General features: G+C 42.3%; 1 protein-coding gene across 5 annotated transcripts in view; it reads right to left on the bottom strand.

Annotated features, from left to right (window-relative positions):
- Positions 1-23,843, bottom strand: part of slc6a1l (solute carrier family 6 member 1, like) — a 50,440-nt gene that overhangs the window by 17,972 nt on the left and 8,625 nt on the right. For 3 of the 5 annotated variants that reach the window (XM_042318559.1, XM_042318560.1, XM_042318561.1), the window contains exons 2-8: positions 17,817-18,259; positions 14,737-14,871; positions 14,360-14,460; positions 10,285-10,394; positions 9,620-9,752; positions 385-519; positions 127-230 (exon numbers count right to left, since the gene is read on the bottom strand). In XM_042318559.1, coding sequence (XP_042174493.1) covers positions 127-230; positions 385-519; positions 9,620-9,752; positions 10,285-10,394; positions 14,360-14,460; positions 14,737-14,871; positions 17,817-18,054 — 956 coding nt within the window. In that variant the 5' untranslated portion in view covers positions 18,055-18,259. Of the gene's footprint in view, positions 1-126; positions 231-384; positions 520-9,619; positions 9,753-10,284; positions 10,395-13,460; positions 13,511-13,533; positions 13,583-14,359; positions 14,461-14,736; positions 14,872-17,816; positions 18,260-23,843 lie in introns of those variants that run through there. The other 2 variants (XM_042318562.1, XM_042318563.1) reach the window with 2 other exon arrangements.

Below are 23,843 nucleotides of genomic sequence, written 5' to 3'. Positions count from 1 at the left end.
CGTTAGTTCCCTGAGAAAATGCACAGGCTTTAGCTCATTCTTGATGCACACATGAGACCCAGGTTTGAAACCAGTGGGTCACTAACAGGGGCATAAGGCATAAAAGAGGCTGTGGGGGTTGTCTACCTGTACACGTCGTTATTGAAGGAGTTGTAGCTTCCCAAGGCGATGAGCGAACCCAGACCCAGTCCATAGGAGAAGAAGATCTGAGTAGCAGCGTCCAGCCACACCTGGGAGAGTAGTCAGACAAACACACACACACACACACACATTTTTTAAGGACAGTTTTCAAGACATTAAACATATCTTATTTTTCCTGTTGACATTTCAGTGTGTGCATAGGCATAGGGTCTGTGAGTGTGTGACTCTTAGGGGCCACCGTACCTCAGACTTGAGGAGTTTGTTGAAGTCGGGGGTGATGTAGAAAAGGATGCCCTCCTTGGCCCCGGGGAGAGTGACCCCACGAAAAAACAGGATGAACAGCATGAAGTAGGGGTACGTGGCGGAGAAATAGACCACCTGAATAACAGATAGGGGACAGAGAAATAGACCACCTGAATAACAGATAGGGGACAGAGAAATAGACCACCTGAATAACAGATAGGAGACAGAGAAATAGACCACCTGAATAACAGATAGGGGACAGAGAAATAGACCACCTGAATAACAGATAGGAGACAGAGAAATAGACCACCTGAATAACAGATAGGGGACAGAGAAATAGACCACCTGAATAACAGTTAGAAGACAGAGAAATAGACCAGCTGAATAACAGATAGGGGACAGAGAAATAGACCACCTGAATAACAGTTAGGGGACAGAGAAATAGACCACCTGAATAACAGATAGGGGACAGAGAAATAGACCACCTGGATAACAGTTAGAAGACAGAGAAATAGACCACCTGAATAACAGATAGGGGACAGAGAAATAGACCACCTGGATAACAGACATGGTGTATTGGTGAGGAGTGAAAAGGTGGGTAGTTGACTAACTAAAAATCCCAGATGAAGGTGAACTTCCAGCCTCAATGGTACATGAGCAGACTGAAACATTCCCCACTAGGGACTGAAACATTCTACTTCCTGCTCGCCTGCCTCGCCTTCCTCTCCTGACAGAGATCTGTGAACGTTTGTCAAATAATGATTGTGTTTAATTGGTAAATTCCATCAAGGCCAGGGCCTTGGGGGAGTTAATTTTCTGCTTTGTGCAGTTCACATTAAATTCCAATGACCCTCGGAGCAGAATGCGAAGATGTGTTCCTTGCTCATACATTTATTTTCTTAAAAAGTGAGCGTTAATTTAACACCCCCTAACTCGACACAGTTGTTAAGGTCTTTTTTTTGCCAGGTTACCGTTATGGAAGGAGGCTGTTATCTGCTGCATGTTTCAGGATTTAACTATTGTATATGATGTTGCTGAAATGGATTTAGACATTCTATCAATTGTATTGTGGTTGATGTGTCTTACAGGTGACGAGAGTTTTTTCATTAAATACCTTTTGCAAGAGAGAGAGAGGGTAACCCCAAACAGTTTCAGCTGGACTTTCACCTATAGAATTAGAATTAGCCCAGCAGGAGAAGCTCTCCCTTGATAAAGATACCCCCACCCAGAGCGGGTCAGACCAGACCTCTTCATTATGTAACCCCACAGACAAGCAGCCCCCAGGGGAGAGTCAACCTCCCAGTACAGATTACCACTCCCTCATTGAAATGAAGGACAAATTCACCCAGCTGGAGGTAAGGCAGGTGGAGCTGGAACAGCAGGTGATTACACTTCAGTCAGCACAGACCCAGACAACAGTCCAGCACAACAACACCCCCTTAACCAGACCCGGAATGCTGGAGGTGGACAGAGACATATCTGCACTCTGGACAGTGGTGAGACAACTTCAACAGGAGAAAGAGCAGGAGCAGGAGAAGAACAGAGCACTAGAGGAGAGGATCAGACAGCTGGTGGAGGAGAGATTGAGGGGGATGGAGGAGAGGTTGAGGGGGGCGGCGTGTGACAGAGAACAACCCACTAGAGAGGTGGCCATCCCCACAGAGAAGCCAGCAGAACAGCCCACCTCAGCACCCGACAAAAGTCTCGACACCACAGCAGAACAGTCCACACCAGACCCTGACCATAGAGTCAACATCGCAGCAGAACAGACAAATGAAGAACCCCAAGCCCAGCGGCTCTCACCCCCTCTGAGCACCCCCCCTGTCAGCCACCCTGATAGCCCTTCTGACAACCCCCCCACACCCACTGAGGACAAACACAAGACACAGATTATACTACTTGTTGACTCAAATGGGAAATATATATAAAAAAAAAACGTTTTCCCAAACACAGTGTGTCTAAACTCTGGTGTCCAAACACCCAGCGCGCCCTAGACCTTCTGTCTGAGGACCAACTAGGCTCACCTAGCCACGTAATAATACACACAGGCACAAACGACCTGAGAGCACAGCAGGAAAGGGTGGCCACAGCACTGAAGGGAGTGATTGAAAAGGCTTCTTCTACTTTCCCCAACGCACAAGTGGTTATCTCCACCCTGCTACCACGAAAAGACTTTCACCCTGCCACAATACAGCAGGTAAACGCAAGTATTTCCCGTGACTGTGCCTCAAAACCAAATGTTTTCCTGGCCCACCACTCCACCCTGGACTTGAACAGCCTCTATGACCAGGTCCACCTCTACAAGGCAGCAGTGCCCACGTTTGCCCGAACTCTAAAGGACATCGCTCTCAAACGTATCCCCAACACTTCACACAGGAGCAACAGATCAATAGACACCCCATCCAGACCAGCGAGACACCCTCCCAGACCTGCAGGACCCCCCCTGGACCTACACATAGAGGACCCACGCCAAAAGGCCTGTGGTGTCCATGACCACAGAAATGATCAAATATACAGACAACAAATTCCAATTGGCTATACTAAAACTCTTTAACATCATCCTTAGCTCTGGCATTTCCCCCTCAATATTTGGAACCAAGGACTGATCAGCCCAATCCACAAAAGTGGAGACAAATTTGACCCCAATAACTACCGTGGAATATGCGTCAACAGTAACCTTGGGAAAATCCTCTGCATTATCATTAACAGCAGACTCAGCACATTTCCTCAATGAAAACAATGTACTGAGCAAATGTCAAATTGGCTTTTTACCAAATTACCGTCAACAGAGCATGTATTCACCCTGCACACCCTAATTGACAACCAAACAAACCAAAACAAAGGCAAAGTCTTCTCATGCTTTGTTGTTTTCAAAAAAGCCTTCCACTCAATTTGGCATGAGGGTCTGCTATACAAACTGATGGAAAATGGTGTTGGGGGTAAAACATACGACACTATAAAATCCATGTACACAAACAACAAGTGTGCTGTTAAAATTGGCAAAAAACACACACATTTCTTCACACAGGGTCATGGAGTGAGACAGGGATGCAGCTTAAGCCCCACCCTCTTCAACATATATATCAACGAATTGGCATGGGCACTAGAAAAGTCTGCAGCACCCGGCCTCACCCTACTAGAATCCGAAGTCAAATGTCTGCTGTTTGCTGATGATCTGGTGCTTCTGTCACCAACCAAGGAGGGCCTACAGCAGCACCTAGATCTTATGCACAGATTCTGTCAGACCTGGGCCCTAACAGTAAATCTCAGTAAGACCAAAATAATGGTGTTCCAAAAAAGGTCCAGTCACCAGGACCACAAATACAAATTCCATCTAGACACTGTTGCCCTAGAGCACACAAAAACTATACATACCTTGGCCTAAACATCAGCGCCACAGGTAACTTCCACAAAGCTGTGAACGATCTGAGAGACAAGGCAAGAAGGGCATTCTATGCCATCAAAAGGAACATAAATTTCAACATACCAATTAGGATTTCGCTAAAAATACTTAAATCAGTCATAGAGCCCATTGCCCTTTATGGTTGTGAGGTCTGGGGTCCGCACAACCAACCAAGACTTCACAAAATGGGACAAACACCAAATTGAGACTCTGCACGCAGAATTCTGCAAAAATATCCTCCGTGTACAACGCAGAACACCAAATAATGCATGCAGAGCAGAATTAGGCCGATACCCACTAATTATCAAAATCCAGAAAAGAGCCGTTAAATTCTATAACCACTTAAAAGGAAGCGATTCCCAAACCTTCCACAACAAAGCCATCACCTACAGAGAGATGAACCTGGAGAAGAGTCCCCTAAGCAATCACGCAATACAGAAATCCTGGGGCTCTGTTCACAAACACACCCTACAGAGCCCCAGGACAGCAGCACAATTAGACCCAACCAAATCATGAGAAAACAAAAAAGATAATTACTTGACACATTGGAAAGAATTAACAAAAAAACAGAGCAAACTAGAATGCTATTTGGCCCTACACAGAGAGTACACAGCAAAGAATACCTGACCACTGTGACTGACCCAAAATTAAGGAAAGCTTTGACTATGTACAGACTCAGTGAGCATAGCCTTGCTATTAAGAAAGGCCCCGTCCAACCAGACATGGCTCTCAAGAGAAGACAGGCTATGTGCTCACTGCCCACAAAATGAGGTGGAAACTGAGCTGCACTTCCTAACCTCCTGCCCAATGTATGACCATATTAGAGAGACATATTTCCCTCAGATTACACAGATCCACAAAGAATTCGAAAACAAATCCAATTTTGAAAAATTCCTATATCTACTGGGTGAAATTCCACAGTGTGCCATCACAGCAGCAAGATTTGTGACCTGTTGCCACGAGAAAAGGGCAACCAGTGAAGAACACACACCATTGTAAATACAACCCATATTTATGCTTATTTATTTTATCTTGTGTCCTTTACCATTTGTACATTGTTAAAACACTGTATATATATAATATGACATTTGTAATGTCTTTATTGTTTTGAAACTTCTGTATGTGTAATGTTTACTGTTAATTTGTTAATTGAATTGAATTGAGAGAGAGAAAGATGTGCCAGAGAGAGAGAGATGTGCCAGAGGGAGAGAGAGTGAGAGAGATGTGCCAGAGGGAGAGAGAGATGGAGATGTGCCATATGGAGTGGCAGAGAGAGAGACACCCAGACATAAGGAGACATAAGGAGACAGAAAGAGAGAGACCGAGACGAAAGCACCAAGACAGAAAAAGAGAGAGAGGAAGAGACATGAAAGGAAAGAGAGAGAGGAAGAGACATGAAAGGAAAGAGAGAAGGCAAAAAGAGAGAGAGGAAAGAAGTGAAAGGAAAGAGAGAAGACACATGAAAGGAAAGAGAAGGCAAAAAAGATCACCAGAGGAAGAGACATGAAAGGAAAGAGAGAAGGCAAAAAGAGAGAGAGGAAGAGACATGAAAGGAAAGAGAGAAGGCAAAAAGAGATGAAAGGAAAGACAAAAGGAAAGAAATGAAAGGAAAGAGAGAGAGGAAGAGACATGAAAGGAAAGAGAGAGAGAGAAGAAGAGACATGAAAGGAAAGAGAGAAGGCAAAAAGAGAGAGGAAGAGACATGAAAGGAAAGAGAGAGAGGAAGAACATGAAAGGAAAGACCAGAGAGGAAGAGACATGAAAAAATCCTCCGTGAAGGCAAAAAAGAGAGAAGGAAGAGACATGAAAGGAAAGAGAGAGAGGAAGAGACATGAAAGGAAAGAGAGAGAGGAAACCAGACATGAAAGGAAAGAGAGAAGGCAAACAAAGAGAGAGAGAAGAGACATGAAAGGAAAGAGAGAGGCCTGAGGACAAAAGGAAAGAGAGAGAGGAAGAGACATGAAAGGAAAGAGAAAGGCAAAAAGAGAGAGAGGAAGAGACATGAAAGGAAAGGAAAGACATCACCTACAGAGAGATGAACCTGGAGAAGAGTCCCTAAAAAAGCTCCCTGGGGCTCTGTTCACAGAGGAGAGGAAGAGACATGAAAGGAAAGAGAGAAGGCAAAAAAGAGAGAGGAAGAGACATGAAAGGAAAGAGAGAAGGCAAAAAGAGAGAGAAAGAGACATGAAAGGAAAGAGAGAGAGGAAGAGACATGAAAGGAAAGAGAGAAGGCAAAAAGAGAGAGAGGAAGAGACATGAAAGGAAAGAGAGAAGGCAAAAAGAGAGAGAGGAAGAGACATGAAAGGAAAGAGAGAGAGGAAGAGACATGAAAGGAAAGAGAGAAAGAAAAAGAGAGAGGGTGAGACAAAAGGAAAGAGAGAGAGGAAGAGACATGAAAGGAAAGAGAGAGAGAAGAGACATGAAAGGAAAGAGAGAGAGGAAGAGACATGAAAGGAAAGAGAGAGAGGAAGAGACATGAAAGGAAAGAGAGAGAGGAAGAGACATGAAAGGAAAGAGAGAGAGGAAGAGACATGAAAGGAAAGAGAGAGGAAAAAGAGAGAGAGAAAGAGACATGAAAGGAAAGAGAGAGAGGAAGACATGAAAGGAAAGAGAGAAGGCAAAAAGAGAGAGAGGAAGAGACATGAAAGGAAAGAGAGAAGAAAAAGAGAGAGGAAGAGACATGAAAGGAAAGAGAGAGAGGAAGAGACATGAAAGGAAAGAGAGAGAGAAGAGACATGAAAGGAAAGAGAAGGCAAAAAGAGAGAGAAGAGACATGAAAGGAAAGAGAGAAGGCAAAAAGAGAGAGAGGAAGAGACATGAAAGGAAAGAGAGAAGGCAAAAAGAGAGAGAGGAAGAGACATGAAAGGAAAGAGAGAAGGAAGAGAAAAAGAAGAGAGAGAAGAGACATGAAAGGAAAGAGAGAAGGAAGAGACATGAAAGGAAAGAAGAGAAGAAAAAAGAGAGAGAGGAAGAGACATGAAAGGAAAGAGAGAGAGGAAGAGACATGAAAGGAAAGAGAGAAGAAGAGACATGAAAGGAAAGAGAGAAGGAAAAAGAGAGAGAGGAAGAGACATGAAAGGAAAGAGAGAGAGAAGAGACATGAAAGGAAAGAGAGAGAGGAAGAGACATGAAAGGAAAGAGAGAAGGCAAAAAGAGAGAGAGGAAGAGACATGAAAGGAAAGAGAGAAGGCAAAAAGAGAGAGAGGAAGAGACATGAAAGGAAAGAGAGAAGGCAAAAAGAGAGAGAGGAAGAGACATGAAAGGAAAGAGAGAGAGGAAGAGACATGAAAGGAAAGAGAGAGAGGAAGAGACATGAAAGGAAAGAGAGAAGGCAAAAAGAGAGAGAGGAAGAGACATGAAAGGAAAGAGAGAAGGCAAAAAGAGAGAGAGGAAGAGACATGAAAGGAAAGAGAGAGAGGAAGAGACATGAAAGGAAAGAGAGAGAGGAAGAGACATGAAAGGAAAGAGAGAGAGGAAGAGACATGAAAGGAAAGAGAGAAGGCAAAAAGAGAGAGAGGAAGAGACATGAAAGGAAAGAGAGAAGGCAAAAAAAGAGAGAGAGAAGAGACATGAAAGGAAAGAGAGAGAGGAAGAGACATGAAAGGAAAAGAGAGAGGAAGAGACATGAAAGGAAAGAGAGAGAGGAAGAGACATGAAAGGAAAGAGAGAAGAGAAAAAGAGAGAGAGGAAGAGACATGAAAGGAAAGAGAGAGAGGAAGAGACATGAAAGGAAAGAGAGAAGGTAAAAAGAGAGAGAGGAAGAGACATGAAAGGAAAGAGAGAAGGCAAAAAGAGAGAGAGGAAGAGACATGAAAGGAAAGAGAGAAGGTAAAAAGAGAGAGAGGAAGAGACATGAAAGGAAAGAGAGAAGGTAAAAAGAGAGAGAGGAAGAGACATGAAAGGAAAGAGAGAAGGCAAAAAGAGAGAGAGGAAGAGACATGAAAGGAAAGAGAGAAGGTAAAAAGAGAGAGAGGAAGAGACATGAAAGGAAAGAGAGAAGGCAAAAAGAGAGAGAGGAAGAGACATGAAAAAAAGAGAGAGAGGAAGAGACATGAAAGGAAAGAGAGAAGGAAAGAGAGAAAAAAGAGAGAGAGGAAGAGACATGAAAGGAAAGAGAGAAGGTAAAAAGAGAGAGAGGAAGAGACATGAAAGGAAAGAGAGAAGGCAAAAAGAGAGAGAGGAAGAGACATGAAAGGAAAGAGAGAGAGGAAGAGACATGAAAGGAAAGAGAGAGAGGAAGAGACATGAAAGGAAAGAGAGAAGGCAAAAAAGAGAGAGAAGAGACATGAAAGGAAAGAGAAAGGAAAAAGAGAGAGAGGAAGAGACATGAAAGGAAAGAGAGAAGGCAAAAAGAGAGAGAGGAAGAGACATGAAAGGAAAGAGAGAAGGCAAAAAGAGAGAGAGAAGAGACATGAAAGGAAAGAGAGAAGGCAAAAAGAGAGAGAGGAAGAGACATGAAAGGAAAGAGAGAAGGCAAAAGAGAGAGAGGAAGAGACATGAAAGGAAAGAGAGAAGGCAAAAAAAGAGAGAGAGAGGAAGAGACATGAAAGGAAAGAGAGAAGGCAAAAAGAGAAGAGAGAAAGGAAGAGACATGAAAGGAAAGAGAGAAGGAAAAGAGAGAGAGAGGAAGAGACATGAAAGGAAAGAGAGAAGGCAAAGAGAGAGAAGAGACATGAAAGGAAAGAGAGAAGGAAAAGGAAAGAGAGAGAGGAAGAGACATGAAAGGAAAGAGAGAAGGCAAAAAGAGAGAGAGGAAGAGACATGAAAGGAAAGAGAGAGAGGAAGAGACATGAAAGGAAAGAGAGAAGGCAAAAAGAGAGAGAGGAAGAGACATGAAAGGAAAGAGAGAAGGCAAAAAGAGAGAGAGGAAGAGACATGAAAGGAAAGAGAGAAGGCAAAAAGAGAGAGAGGAAGAGACATGAAAGGAAAGAGAGAAGGCAAAAAGAGAGAGAGGAAGAGACATGAAAGGAAAGAGAGAAGGCAAAAAGAGAGAGAGGAAGAGACATGAAAGGAAAGAGAGAAGGCAAAAAGAGAGAGAGGAAGAGACATGAAAGGAAAGAGAGAGAGGAAGAGACATGAAAGGAAAGAGAGAGAGGAAGAGACATGAAAGGAAAGAGAGAAGGCAAAAAGAGAGAGAGGAAGAGACATGAAAGGAAAGAGAGAAGGAAAGAGAGAGAGGAAGAGACATGAAAGGAAAGAGAGAAGGAAAAAGAGAAAAGGAAAGAGAGGAAGAGACAAAAGGAAAGAGAGAGAGGAAGAGACATGAAAGGAAAGAGAGAAGGCAAAAAGAGAGAGAGGAAGAGACATGAAAGGAAAGAGAGAAGGCAAAAAGAGAGAGAGGAAGAGACATGAAAGGAAAGAGAGAAGGCAAAAAGAGAGAGAGGAAGAGACATGAAAGGAAAGAGAGAAGGCAAAAAGAGAGAGAGAGACATGAAAGGAAAGAGAGAAGAGACAAAAGAGAGAGAGGAAGAGACATGAAAGGAAAGAGAGAGAGGAAAAGGAGGAAAAGGAAAGAGAGAGAGGAAGAGAGATGAAAGGAAAGAGAGAAGGCAAAAGAGAGAGAGGAAGAGACATGAAAGGAAAGAGAGAAGGTAAAAAGAGAGAGAGGAAGAGACATGAAAGGAAAGAGAGAGAGGAAGAGACATGAAAGGAAAGAAAGAGAGAAGGAAAAAGAGAGAGAGGAAGAGACATGAAAGGAAAGAGAGAAGGCAAAAAGAGAGAGAGGAAGAGACATGAAAGGAAAGAGAGAGAGGAAGAGACATGAAAGGAAAGAGAGAGAGGAAGAGACATGAAAGGAAAGAGAGAGAGCGTAATAATAAGAGCAGGGCTGACCTTCCCTGTCCACTCCACTCCTTTCCAGATAGAGAAGTAGACCAGGATCCAGGACAGAGCCAGAGTTCCAGCCAGGGGCCAGCGCACCTCACCAGGCTCCTCCAGACCACTGGACAGCTGGTGCATGTTCCGCCTGGCAGACACACACACACATAACGGTCAGTGCAGTCACACACACACCGATCAGTGCAGTCACACACACCTGGATCACACAGACACATGCATACATACTTTCAGACATGTTATACACACACATGATCACTTCACCATACAGACAGACAGGACATTCTCACAAACAAACAGTTACGCACACTCTCAGGTCACCCACACCCACGTTTAATATGCACACACACACATTTTCCACCTTTGACACCATGCTTTTCACATGACTCAGTGAAAAATGATAGAAGCACTAGAAATGCCTGGCCTCCAGGGACCCCACTTCCAGCCAATGACGTGTCTTTTGGACATCAACATTCTAACAGTCTAATAAATACATGTCATGTATGTATCGGGAAAACAAGCCTTTGGTTATGTTTATGAATGTTTTTGTTCAAATAACATAATAGCGTTTCCATTCATTGATGTTAATGTAGGCTAGATGTAAAATTAAAAACCATCAGAAACCCCACAATTCAAGTGTTAAAATAAATGATTTGACGTACTCCCAGAACTCAGTGACGGCACTGGTGAGGTTGGTAGTGTCTGTCAAACTGTAGTTGGAGAAACACTTCTCTGTGTTCCACGGGTTATCACAACCCTCCCACGGCAAATCCTAGAGAGAGATAGAGATGGATGGAGAGAGATGGAGATGGAGAGGGGGAGGGGGAGAAAGAAATCATCCAAAGAGACAAAGAGGAAGACAGAGAGACGAGAACAAGGAGTTGAGGGTGGGAACAGAAAGGCAGACAGACAGACATAACTTTAGCACCAACATGCATTAGCATTGTCCATTGCATAATGGAACAGTGGAGAGCAGAGAGCTATTTAACTCATACAGTGGGTTAGTAATCAATGATGTATGCTAGTAGCCTCCTCCCCAGGCTCAGAGCTGGCTGGTACAGGAGGCTATTATGGTAGGAATCTATGATGTTTTTTGATGGAGTGAGCAACTCGTGTCACCTTTGTCCTGTCCTCTACTGCCTGCTTGTATTTATTTGTATGTGCTTTTTGTTTGTCATAGGAACCATTCCACACAACAAGCTCCCTCACAAGCAAATAGAGTGATTTGAATTGAAGTCAATGGATGCAGGGTTTTCATTGTCATGTAGAAACTAAAGGTCTTTCCACCTTGTATCTAATTGCTGCACTATTGCTTCAATCAAGCCTTTGGTTATATTTATGAAGGTCTTGGGTAAGGTCAAAGAACATAATAGCATTTTCATTCATTTATGTTACTGTAAGCTATATGTAAAAAACTACAAACCACTAAAACACCAATCTCCCGTTGACGGACCAAATGACATCTCAGTTAATCGAGATGAAATAACCCGTAATGGAGTCTCAGGTACACTCTGTGCTTAGAACCATTTTATTTTATTTCCTGTTCGCAGGTCATCATCATCATCAAATATGTATTTCTTCACCACTTCTGAGTGGAAAGCTCTTAGTGTCTCAGATTGTCTGCTTCATTTCAGTGATGACTTCTCTCTCTCTCCTGGCACCCTCCCTCTCCCTCCTGTCTCCCCCCTCCCTCTCTCTTTCTACCTCCAGCTCTCTTTCTCTCTCTACCTCCAACTGCCTCTCTCTCTCTCTATCCTGTCTCCCTCCCTCTCCCCCCTCCCTCTCTCTTTCTACCTCCAGCTCTCTTTCTCTCTCTACCTCCAACTGCCTCTCTCTCTCTTTCTCTCTCTCTCTCTCTCTCTCTCCTGTCTCCCTCCCTCCCCCCCCTCCCTCTCTCTTTCTACCTCCAGCTCTTTTTCTCTCTCTACCTCCAACTGCCTCTCTCTCTCTCTCTATCCTGTCTCCCTCCCTCTCCTCCCTCTCTCTTTCTACCTCCAGCTCTCTTTCTCTCTCTACCTCCAACTGCCTCTCTCTCTCTCTCTCTCCTGTCTCCCTCCCTCTCCCCCTCCCTCTCTCTTTCTACCTCCAGCTCTCTTTCTCTCTCTACCTCCAACTGCCTCTCTCTCTCTCTCTCTCTCTCTCCCTCTCCCCCCCCCCCCTCTCTTTCTACCTCCAGCTCTCTTTCTCTCTCTACCTCCAACTGCCTCTCTCTCTCTCTATCCCGTCTCCCTCCCTCTCCCCCCTCCCTCTCTCTTTCTACCTCCAGCTCTCTTTCTCTCTCTACCTCCAACTGCCTCTCTCTCTCTCTCTCTCTCTCCCCCCGCACACCCCTGACCCATCTCTTTGTGCTCCTGTCTGGTGTGAGAAGAGTGGTGATGGAGACTGTCTGTACAGATATAATAACTCTGTCTCAGGTCTTTGTGTGGAACAAAATGAACAGCCACAGTGAACAGGTGTGAGAACACTATTAAGTGAACTTCTCAGTAACTCTATTGACTAAGTCTGACTAAGGCCTGCGTATTTCTTAGAGCATTTGTTAATTATAGTCTATAACGTATTCAACCCACACTGATTTCTGGTCAGGTCACATAGTTAAGCTATGAAGTCACAGCAAAGAATATACTCCTTGAAGGACAATAAACTATTCAATTTATTGACTACTTATTCCATAGCTTGGTTCCAGATTTGTTTGTGCTTTCTGCTGAGTCGGCAACAGGGCACAAACAGATATGGAACCAGGCTATGACCATAGGAGTCAATGCCCGTTGAAGTTAGAATATGTTGGCAACTATAAATACCTAGGTGTCTGGTTAGACTGTAAACTCTCCTTCCAGACTCACATTAAGCATCTCCAATCCAAAATTAAATCTAGAATCGGCTTCCTATTTCGCAACAAAGCCTCCTTCCCTCATGCTGCCAAACATACCCTCGTAAACCTGACTATCCTACCGATCCTTGACTTCCGCGATGTTATTTACAAAATAGCCTCCAACACTCTACTCAGCAAATTGGATGTAGTCTATCACAGTGCCATTTGTTTTGTCACTGAAGCCCCATATACTACCCACCACTGCGACCTGTATGCTCTCGTTGGCTGGCCCTTGCTATATATTCGTTGCCAAACCCACTGGCTTCAGGTCATCTATAAGTCTATGCTAGGTAAAGCCCCGCCTTATCTCAGCTCACTGGTCACCATAGCAACACCCACCCGTAGCACGCGCTCCAGCAGGTATATTTCACTGGTCATCCCCAAAGCCAACACCTCCTTTGGCCGCAGCTTACAAATCGCTGTACCTGTACACAGCCAATCTGTAAATAGCACACCCAACTACCTCATCACCATATTATTACTTACCCTCTTACTCTTTTGCACCCCAGTATCTCTACTTGCACATCATCATCTATCACTCCAGTATTAATGCTTAATTGTAATTATTTTTGTCTCTATGGCCTATTCATTGCATACCTCCCTACTCTTCTACATTTGCACACATTGTACATAGATTTTTCTATTTTTATTTATTTTGTGTTATTGACTGTGCATTTGTTTATGTGCAACTCTGTGTTGTTGTTTTTGTCGCACTGCTTTGCTTTATCTTGGCCAGGTCGCAGTTGTAAATGAGAACTTGTTCTCAACTGGCCTACCTGGTTAAATAAAGGTGAAATATATATTTTTTAAATAAAGTTGGCAAGACAGCAGGAACAGATCTGGGACAGATGTTTTCCTGCATTGTTGAGGAGAGTTAGCAAGCATTTCACTGTACCGTGTGCATGTGACCAGTAAATTTTGATTTGATTTGACTGGCCTACTGCTTTCTAGTGTAGTGATGTCACCTACCTCTCTGAAGAAGTTGAAGAGGTAGTAGAGGGCCCAGGCGATGATGATAATGTAGTGTGGTGATGTCACCTACCTCTCTGAAGGAGTTGAAGAGGTAGTAGAGGGCCCAGGCGATGATGATAATGTAGTGTGGTGATGTCACCTACCTCTCTGAAGGAGTTGAAGAGGTAGTAGAGGGCCCAGGCGATGATGATAATGTAGTGTGGTGATGTCACCTACCTCTCTGAAGGAGTTGAAGAGGTAGTAGAGGGCCCAGGCGATGATGATAATGTAGTGTGGTGATGTCACCTACCTCTCTGAAGGAGTTGAAGAGGTAGTAGAGGGCCCAGGCGATGATGATAATGTAGTGTGGTGATGTCACCTGATGATAATGTTAGTGTGGTGATGTCACCTACCTCTCTGAAGGAGTTGAAGAGGTAGTAGAGGGCCCAGGCGATGATGATGAAGAATAGAGGGCCCAGGCGATGATGAGTGTGTGGTGATGATGTCACCTACCTCTCTGAAGGAGTTGAAGAGGTAGTAGAGGGCCCAGGATGATGATAATTTAGTGTGTGGTGATGTCACCTACCTCTCTGAAGGAGTTGAAGAGGTGATGAATAATGTAGTGTGGTGATGTCACCTACCTCTCTGAAGGAGTTGAAGAGGTAGTAGAGGGCCCAGGTGATGATGATAATTTAGTGTGGTGATGTCACCTACCTCTCTGAAGGAGTTGAAGAGGTAGTAGGGCCCAGGCGATGAGTAGAGGGCCCAGGCGATGATGAGGGCCCAATGTAGTGTGGTGATGTCACCTACCTCTCTGATAATTTAGTGTGGTGATGTCACCTACCTCTCTGAAGGAGTTGAAGAGGTAGTAGAGGGCCCAGGCGATGATGATAATGTAGTGTGGTGATGTCACCTACCTCTCTGAAGGAGTTGAAGAGGTAGTAGAGGGCCCAGGCGATGATGATAATGTAGTAGATGTTGAGCCAGAAGGAGAGCACCACTGAGGCCAGACCAACGCCTGTAGGGGAGGGAGAGATAGAGGTCAGTATTAATAAACAATTAGTTAACTAACTAGGAACTGCTATAGCTAAGTATTATTTGTCTTTGGGACATGTGTATATCTATTCTGTTGGATTTTTATATGAACTACAATGAGCTTGACTCCTCAAAGATTTTTCATGTGTTGCATTTATATGTATATGCATTCTTTAATTGTCTAATTAATGTAATCAAACAATCAATCACCTACCTAGACTATCTGTCAATATGATTTGGGATTTTCAACATATCTTACCTTTCATCATAGGCATTAGTTTGGTCCACACCCCCAGCCCCCCCACCGAGGTGAACTGGCCCAGTGACGTCTCCAACAGGAACAGAGGTATACCAGCAAACACCAGGGTGAGAAAGTACGGGATCAGGAAAGCCCCTGTCACAGGACCAGGGCACAGTGTGTCAGAACAGGAAGTGTGTTTCACATGTACACCAAATAAATCCTCTTTCATCTGTGTTTACACTTTCACTTACTGTCTGCATCCCCTTTCTCAATCCTTTTCTAACTTGTGCACTTGCACACTTACTATCATGGATTTTAAAAGCATGGGATTGGTGTAAGCATTGTCTGGAGCCACAGGAGGCTGCTGAGGGGAGGACAGCTCATAATAATGGCAAGGAAGATGCAAAAGAACACCATTTGTTTGATGCATTTGATTCCATTCCACCTATTCCACTCCAGCTATTACCACAAGCCCCCCCCTCCCCAATCAAGGTGCCACCAACCTCCTGTGCTGGAGACAGCTTTTTTAAAAGGTTGATGGCACCTTAATTGGGGAGAACGGGCTTGTGGTAATGACTGGAGCAGAATAAGTGAAGTGGTATCAAATACATCAAACACATGGTTTCCATGGTTTCCAGGTTGCATTCCATTAGCTCTGTTCCGTCCATTATTATGAGACGTTCTCCCCTCGGCAGGCTCCTGTAGTTTTTAGGGTTGTGCAAGTGCCCACTTCGAGAGAAGGTTGAAGGATTGAGACTCGGATGTGATTAAGACACTAAATGGCCAGTATTCAATCAGTTTTAGATAGTGGATTTATGGATAGTGTCACGTGTGTTCCCTCTCCGGCCTCTAGGTCACAAGGCTGCTCGTTATGGCGCACACCTGTCACCATCGTTACGCGCACCTGAGCATCGTCAGTCTCACCTGGACTCCATCACTTCCTTGATTACCTTCCCTATATATGTCACTCCCTTTGGTTCCTTCCCTATATATGTCACTCCCTTTGGTTCCTTCCCTATATATGTCACTCCCTTTGGTTCCTTCCCTATATATGTCACTCCCTTTGGTTCCTTCCCTATAGATGTCACTCCCTTTGGTTCCTTCCCTATATATGTCACTCCATTTGGTTCCTTCCCTATATATGTCACTCCCTTTGGTTCCTTCCCCAGGCATCAATGTTTCTGTTTCATGTCTGTGCGTTGTTCGTGTTTAGTATTATGGTGTGTTTATTTATTAAAACACTCACTCCCTGAACTTGCTCCCTGACTCTCAGTGCACATCATTACAAATAGGTGATTTCAGAAGTGTGTGATTTGGCCAGCATCACATGTGATTAACAAACTAGCAGTCTATCCTATGTATTCAGCGTCTATTCCACGTTGGTTCAATGTTATTTCATTGAAATGATGTGGAAACAATGCTGAGTCAACCACTGTGTGCCCAGTGGGATGACATGACCCATTCAGTTCTGATGGTAAACTTGGCTGACAAATCACCCAGAGTATACAACCAAACTCACAATTTCTATATCAAGTGTCAACTCCCCACACAGGGACATGCTGCTGTGCAAAACAAGCACACTCCTGCAAGGGTTAAATGGATATCAATATTGAATTCAATTCAAAACACTTGATTGATCTCCAAAGGAGAAGTTGGATGTAGGACACAGACAGTAACATACGCAGATGCTTACATATAGACCTGAGCCCTGATGTATGGTGGAACTAGTGAAATATATGAGGTCTACAGAAATCAATAGGATGAACTATGCATGAAAACAAGGGGACTGTGCAATACTGTATCAATATGTTACATCAGTGTTTCCCAAACTCGGTCCCCGGGACCCCAAGCGTGCACGTTTTGTTTTTAGCCCTAGCACTACACAGCTGATTGTTTTTAGCCCTAGCACTACACAGCTGATTGTTTTTAGCCCTAGCACTACACAGCTGATTGTTTTTAGCCCTAGCTCTACACAGCTGATTGTTTTTAGCCCTAGCTCTACACAGCTGATTGTTTTTAGCCCTAGCACTACACAGCTGATTCAAATCATTAAAGCTGGATGATTAGTTGATTATTTGAATCAGCTGTGTAGTCCTGGGGCATAAACCTAAACGGGCCCCCCTTGTGGTCCCGGGGACTGAGTTTGGGGAACACTGCAATACATCAGTTCCTCTCAAGTGTAAGTAAAATCGATCTGTAAATGATGAAATACCTGTCAGAAGTATAGTATCTAATGTTTTTGCCTCTAATATTTGATCACTTCTCAAAGTTATTCATGTTAAAAATAGAAAGTATCAAATCTGTGATTTATTTGATTGTACAATACTGGAAAGGTGCTCATTTCAAAAATGAATTTAACTTAATAGAAAGGTGGTATTCGTTTCACTTTAAGGATGTTTTACCTCGAAAAACACTCCCTTTTACAAAAAAGAACATTTCTGTGAACACTAACACTGTTGATGTTATGTATCTAGTCCTCATGAAAAATGTATTTGTAATTATTCGCTCACTAACACAGAAAGTGACCTCAATAGTCCATAAAGATGATGCCGCATACTAGCACAGTGTACAGTACATTGTGATGAAATATAGATGTTTCCTAATGCAAATTTCATTTTAACAATAGCCTCATCAATAACAATCAAGGTCGGTCATTATATAATCATCATGGTAATAATGACATGTTTAGATTTTCTCTCACTCAGGTTGCATAAAACAAAATAAGATGGATAGCCAAATGTACTCATTGAAAGCTCCCTTTTTTACAATGCCTGTTCATTTTCATGTCATTTTACCCAAGTCCCATAGTTCACATTAAAGCAAGTGCGGACACTGGACACCCACAATAATAAATAGCATGTAACTTCAAATATTATTTTTAGTACAATGTGTTAGTTTATCAAACAGTGCACTCCCATGAATTGTAATAGGTTGTGCTTTATACTGATGATATTTTGAAATGTGTAGTTTTCCTCGTGCCTCTTCAGGCACCCCTTGAAATCTCACTATTTCAAAGCCTGTAACAATGATTTCTCCCAGACGCCGTTTTGGCTCTCGGGGCCCAAAATGGCCTCCCTCCCCGAACAGTTTTATCTTACCTCCTCCATTCTTGCCGCACAGGTAAGGGAACCTCCAGACGTTCCCCAGGCCGATGGCGTAGCCCACACATGACAACAGGAAGTCAAACTTGCCCTTCCAGGAGCCCCTGTCAGGGAGTACTTCCTCCTTCTCCTCGCCATCCGGGGGCGCCACCATCTCCATGACCTCGAATGGGACTGCCTGTTTGACCTCTGTCGGGGAGTTGAGGTCCACTGTGCTCTTACCAGTCTTCCCCATAGGGCGGGACCACGGTTCACTGGACCACAGTTCACTGGGGTTGAACCCCCGGTCCTCACAATCCTATACGGTCCACTATGTACGGTCCACCATGTGTGGTCAAATGATGTACGGTCAAATTGAGCCTCGGTTAGTGTGTCTGGTCCTTTTTGTCCTTAACCAGTGTACTTCACACGGAGATGGAGAAACTGAAGATGAGGTGGAGCTGTGGAGCAACAGAGATTCATCTCATTGACTCGTAAATTTATGGTAGATGTATGACACAGAAACAAATAAATAAATAGATAGATAGATAGATAGATAGATAGATAGATAGATAGATAGATAGATAGATAGATAGATAGATAGATAGATAGATAGATAGATAGATAGATAGATAGATAGATAGATAGATAGATAGATAGATAGATAGATAGATAGATAGATAGATAGAACAGAGGTAACTGTGAGTTGTGGTGTATTCATGCTAACTCTGAACCCTCAATGACGACACACACTAATGTGTTTGAGTATCGGAGCATAATCAATTCAAAGATATTGAGTTTGGCCATTAATGCCCCCTCGTATGTCTGTATGTGTAATGCACTATGTATTTAATGCTTGTGACCAGCTGTGTCTGTATGTGTAATGCACTATGTATTTAATGCTTGTGACCAGCTGTGTCTGTATGTGTAATGCACTATGTATTTAATGCTTGTGACCAGCTGTGTCTGTATGTGTAATGCACTATGTATTTAATGCTTGTGACCAGCTGTGTCTGTATGTGTAATGCACTATGTATTTAATGCTTGTGACGTGCTGTGTGTCTGTATGTGTAATGCACTATGTATTTAATGCTTGTGACGTGCTGTGTGTCTGTATGTGTAATGCACTATGTATTTAATGCTTGTGACCAGCTGTGTCTGTATGTGTAATGCACTATGTATTTAATGTTTGTGACCAGCTGTGTCTGTATGTGTAATGCACTATGTATTTAATGTTTGTGACCAGCTGTGTCTGTATGTGTAATGCACTATGTATTTAATGCTTGTGACCAGCTGTGTCTGTATGTGTAATGCACTATGTATTTAATGCTTGTGACCAGCTGTGTGTCTGTATGTGTAATGCACTATGTATTTAATGCTTGTGACCAGTGTCTGTGTGTAATGCACTATGTATTTAATGTTGTGCTGTGTGTCTGTATGTGTAATGCACTATGTATTTAATGTTTGTGACATGCTGTGTGTCTGTGTGTCTGTATGTGTAATGCACTATGTATTTAATGCTTGTGACCAGCTGTGTCTGTATGTGTAATGCACTATGTATTTAATGCTTGTGACCAGCTGTGTCTGTATGTGTAATGCACTATGTATTTAATGCTTGTGACCAGCTGTGTGTCTGTATGTGTAATGCACTATGTATTTAATGCTTGTGACCAGCTGTGTGTCTGTATGTGTAATGCACTATGTATTTAATGCTTGTGACCAGCTGTGTCTGTATGTGTAATGCACTATGTATTTAATGCTTGTGACATGCTGTGTGTCTGTATGTGTAATGCACTATGTATTTAATGCTTGTGACGTGCTGTGTGTCTGTATGTGTAATGCACTATGTATTTAATGTTTGTGACGTGCTGTGTGTCTGTATGTGTAATGCACTATGTATTTAATGCTTGTGACGTGCTGTGTGTCTGTATGTGTAATGCACTATGTATTTAATGCTTGTGACCAGCTGTGTCTGTATGTGTAATGCACTATGTATTTAATGCTTGTGACGTGCTGTGTGTCTGTATGTGTAATGCACTATGTATTTAATGCTTGTGACCAGCTGTGTGTCTGTATGTGTAATGCACTATGTATTTAATGTTTGTGACGTGCTGTGTGTCTGTATGTGTAATGCACTATGTATTTAATGTTTGTGACCAGCTGTGTGTCTGTATGTGTAATGCACTATGTATTTAATGCTTTGACATGTGTGTCTGTATGTGTAATGCACTATGTATTTAATGCTTGTGACCAGCTGTGTCTGTATGTGTAATGCACTATGTATTTAATGCTTGTGACCAGCTGTGTCTGTATGTGTAATGCACTATGTATTTAATGCTTGTGACCAGCTGTGTCTGTATGTGTAATGCACTATGTATTTAATGCTTGTGACCAGCTGTGTCTGTATGTGTAATGCACTATGTATTTAATGCTTGTGACCAGCTGTGTCTGTATGTGTAATGCACTATGTATTTAATGCTTGTGACCAGCTGTGTCTGTATGTGTAATGCACTATGTATTTAATCTTGTGACCAGCTGTGTCTGTATGTGTAATGCACTATGTATTTAATGTATTTAATGCTTGTGACCAGCTGTGTCTGTATGTGTAATGCACTATGTATTTAATGCTTGTGACCAGCTGTGTCTGTATGTGTAATGCACTATGTATTTAATGCTTGTGACCAGCTGTGTCTGTATGTGTAATGCACTATGTATTTAATGCTTGTGACCAGCTGTGTCTGTATGTGTAATGCACTATGTATTTAATGCTTGTGACCAGCTGTGTCTGTATGTGTAATGCACTATGTATTTAATGCTTGTGACCAGCTGTGTCTGTATGTGTAATGCACTATGTATTTAATGTTTGTGACCAGCTGTGTCTGTATGTGTAATGCACTATGTATTTAATGCTTGTGACCAGCTGTGTCTGTATGTGTAATGCACTATGTATTTAATGTTTGTGACGTGCTGTGTGTCTGTATGTGTAATGCACTATGTATTTAATGCTTGTGACATGCTGTGTGTCTGTATGTGTAATGCACTATGTATTTAATGCTTGTGACCAGCTGTGTGTCTGTATGTGTAATGCACTATGTATTTAATGTTTGTGACATGCTGTGTGTCTGTATGTGTAATGCACTATGTATTTAATGCTTGTGATCAGCTGTGTCTGTATGTGTAATGCACTATGTATTTAATGTTTGTGACCAGCTGTGTGTCTGTATGTGTAATGCACTATGTATTTAATGCTTGTGACCAGCTGTGTGTCTGTATGTGTAATGCACTATGTATTTAATGCTTGTGACCAGCTGTGTCTGTATGTGTAATGCACTATGTATTTAATGCTTGTGACCAGCTGTGTCTGTATGTGTAATGCACTATGTATTTAATGCTTGTGACCAGCTGTGTCTGTATGTGTAATGCACTATGTATTTAATGCTTGTGACGTGCTGTGTGTCTGTATGTGTAATGCACTATGTATTTAATGCTTGTGACCAGCTGTGTGTCTGTATGTGTAATGCACTATGTATTTAATGCTTGTGACCAGCTGTGTCTGTATGTGTAATGCACTATGTATTTAATGCTTGTGACCAGCTGTGTCTGTATGTGTAATGCACTATGTATTTAATGTTTGTGACCAGCTGTGTGTCTGTATGTGTAATGCACTATGTATTTAATGCTTGTGACATGCTGTGTGTCTGTATGTGTAATGCACTATGTATTTAATGCTTGTGACATGCTGTGTGTCTGTATGTGTAATGCACTATGTATTTAATGCTTGTGACCAGCTGTGTCTGTATGTGTAATGCACTATGTATTTAATGTTTGTGACGTGCTGTGTGTCTGTATGTGTAATGCACTATGTATTTAATGCTTGTGACCAGCTGTGTCTGTATGTGTAATGCACTATGTATTTAATGCTTGTGACATGCTGTGTGTCTGTATGTGTAATGCACTATGTATTTAATGCTTGTGACATGCTGTGTGTCTGTATGTGTAATGCACTATGTATTTAATGCTTGTGACCAGCTGTGTGTCTGTATGTGTAATGCACTATGTATTTAATGCTTGTGACCTGCTGTGTGTCTGTATGTGTAATGCACTATGTATTTAATGCTTGTGACCAGCTGTGTGTCTGTATGTGTAATGCACTATGTATTTAATGCTTGTGACCAGCTGTGTCTGTATGTGTAATGCACTATGTATTTAATGCTTGTGACCAGCTGTGTGTCTGTATGTGTAATGCACTATGTATTTAATGCTTGTGACATGTGTGTGTCTGTATGTGTAATGCTGTATTTAATGCACTATGTATTTAATGCTTGTGACTGCTGTGTCTGTATGTGTAATGCACTATGTATTTAATGCTTGTGACCAGCTGTGTGTCTGTATGTGTAATGCACTATGTATTTAATGCTTGTGACCAGCTGTGTGTCTGTATGTGTAATGCACTATGTATTTAATGCTTGTGACGTGCTGTGTGTCTGTATGTGTAATGCACTATGTATTTAATGTTTGTGACGTGCTGTGTGTCTGTATGTGTAATGCACTATGTATTTAATGCTTGTGACCAGCTGTGTGTCTGTATGTGTAATGCACTATGTATTTAATGCTTGTGACGTGCTGTGTGTCTGTATGTGTAATGCACTATGTATTTAATGCTTGTGACCAGCTGTGTGTCTGTATGTGTAATGCACTATGTATTTAATGCTTGTGACCAGCTGTGTCTGTATTTAATGCTTGTGATGTGTAATGCACTATGTATTTAATGCTTGTGACCAGCTGTGTGTCTGTATGTGTAATGCACTATGTATTTAATGCTTGTGACCAGCTGTGTGTCTGTATGTGTAATGCACTATGTATTTAATGCTTGTGACCAGCTGTGTCTGTATGTGTAATGCACTATGTATTTAATGCTTGTGACCAGCTGTGTGTCTGTATGTGTAATGCACTATGTATTTAATGCTTGTGACCAGCTGTGTGTCTGTATGTGTAATGCACTATGTATTTAATGCTTGTGACCAGCTGTGTCTGTATGTGTAATGCACTATGTATTTAATGCTTGTGACCAGCTGTGTGTCTGTATGTGTAATGCACTATGTATTTAATGCTTGTGACGTGCTGTGTGTCTGTATGTGTAATGCACTATGTATTTAATGCTTGTGACCAGCTGTGTCTGTATGTGTAATGCACTATGTATTTAATGCTTGTGACCAGCTGTGTCTGTATGTGTAATGCACTATGTATTTAATGCTTGTGACCAGCTGTGTCTGTATGTGTAATGCACTATGTATTTAATGCTTGTGACTTGTGACCAGCTGTGTGTCTGTATGTGTAATGCACTATGTATTTAATGCTTGTGACCAGCTGTGTCTGTATGTGTAATGCACTATGTATTTAATGCTTGTGACCAGCTGTGTCTGTATGTGTAATGCACTATGTATTTAATGTTTGTGACATGCTGTGTCTGTATGTGTAATGCACTATGTATTTAATGCTTGTGACATGCTGTGTGTCTGTATGTGTAATGCACTATGTATTTAATGTTTGTGACATGCTGTCTGTATGTGTAATGCACTATGTATTTAATGCTTGTGACCAGCTGTGTCTGTATGTGTAATGCACTATGTATTTAATGCTTGTGACCAGCTGTGTCTGTATGTGTAATGCACTATGTATTTAATGCTTGTGACATGCTGTGTGTCTGTATGTGTAATGCACTATGTATTTAATGCTTGTGACCAGCTGTGTCTTGTGACTATGTATTTAATGCTGTGTGTCTGTATGTGTAATGCACTATGTATTTAATGCTTGTGACCAGCTGTGTGTCTGTATGTGTAATGCACTATGTATTTAATGCTTGTGACCAGCTGTGTCTGTATGTGTAATGCACTATGTATTTAATGCTTGTGACCAGCTGTGTCTGTATGTGTAATGCACTATGTATTTAATGCTTGTGACCAGCTGTGTCTGTATGTGTAATGCACTATGTATTTAATGCTTGTGACCAGTGTGTCTGTATGTGTAATGCACTATGTATTTAAT

Source organism: Oncorhynchus tshawytscha, unplaced genomic scaffold, assembly GCF_018296145.1.
Source record: "Oncorhynchus tshawytscha isolate Ot180627B unplaced genomic scaffold, Otsh_v2.0 Un_contig_1741_pilon_pilon, whole genome shotgun sequence".
NCBI classification, from domain to species: Eukaryota; Metazoa; Chordata; class Actinopteri; order Salmoniformes; family Salmonidae; genus Oncorhynchus; species Oncorhynchus tshawytscha.
This window is presented reverse-complemented; position numbering and strand designations above follow the sequence as displayed.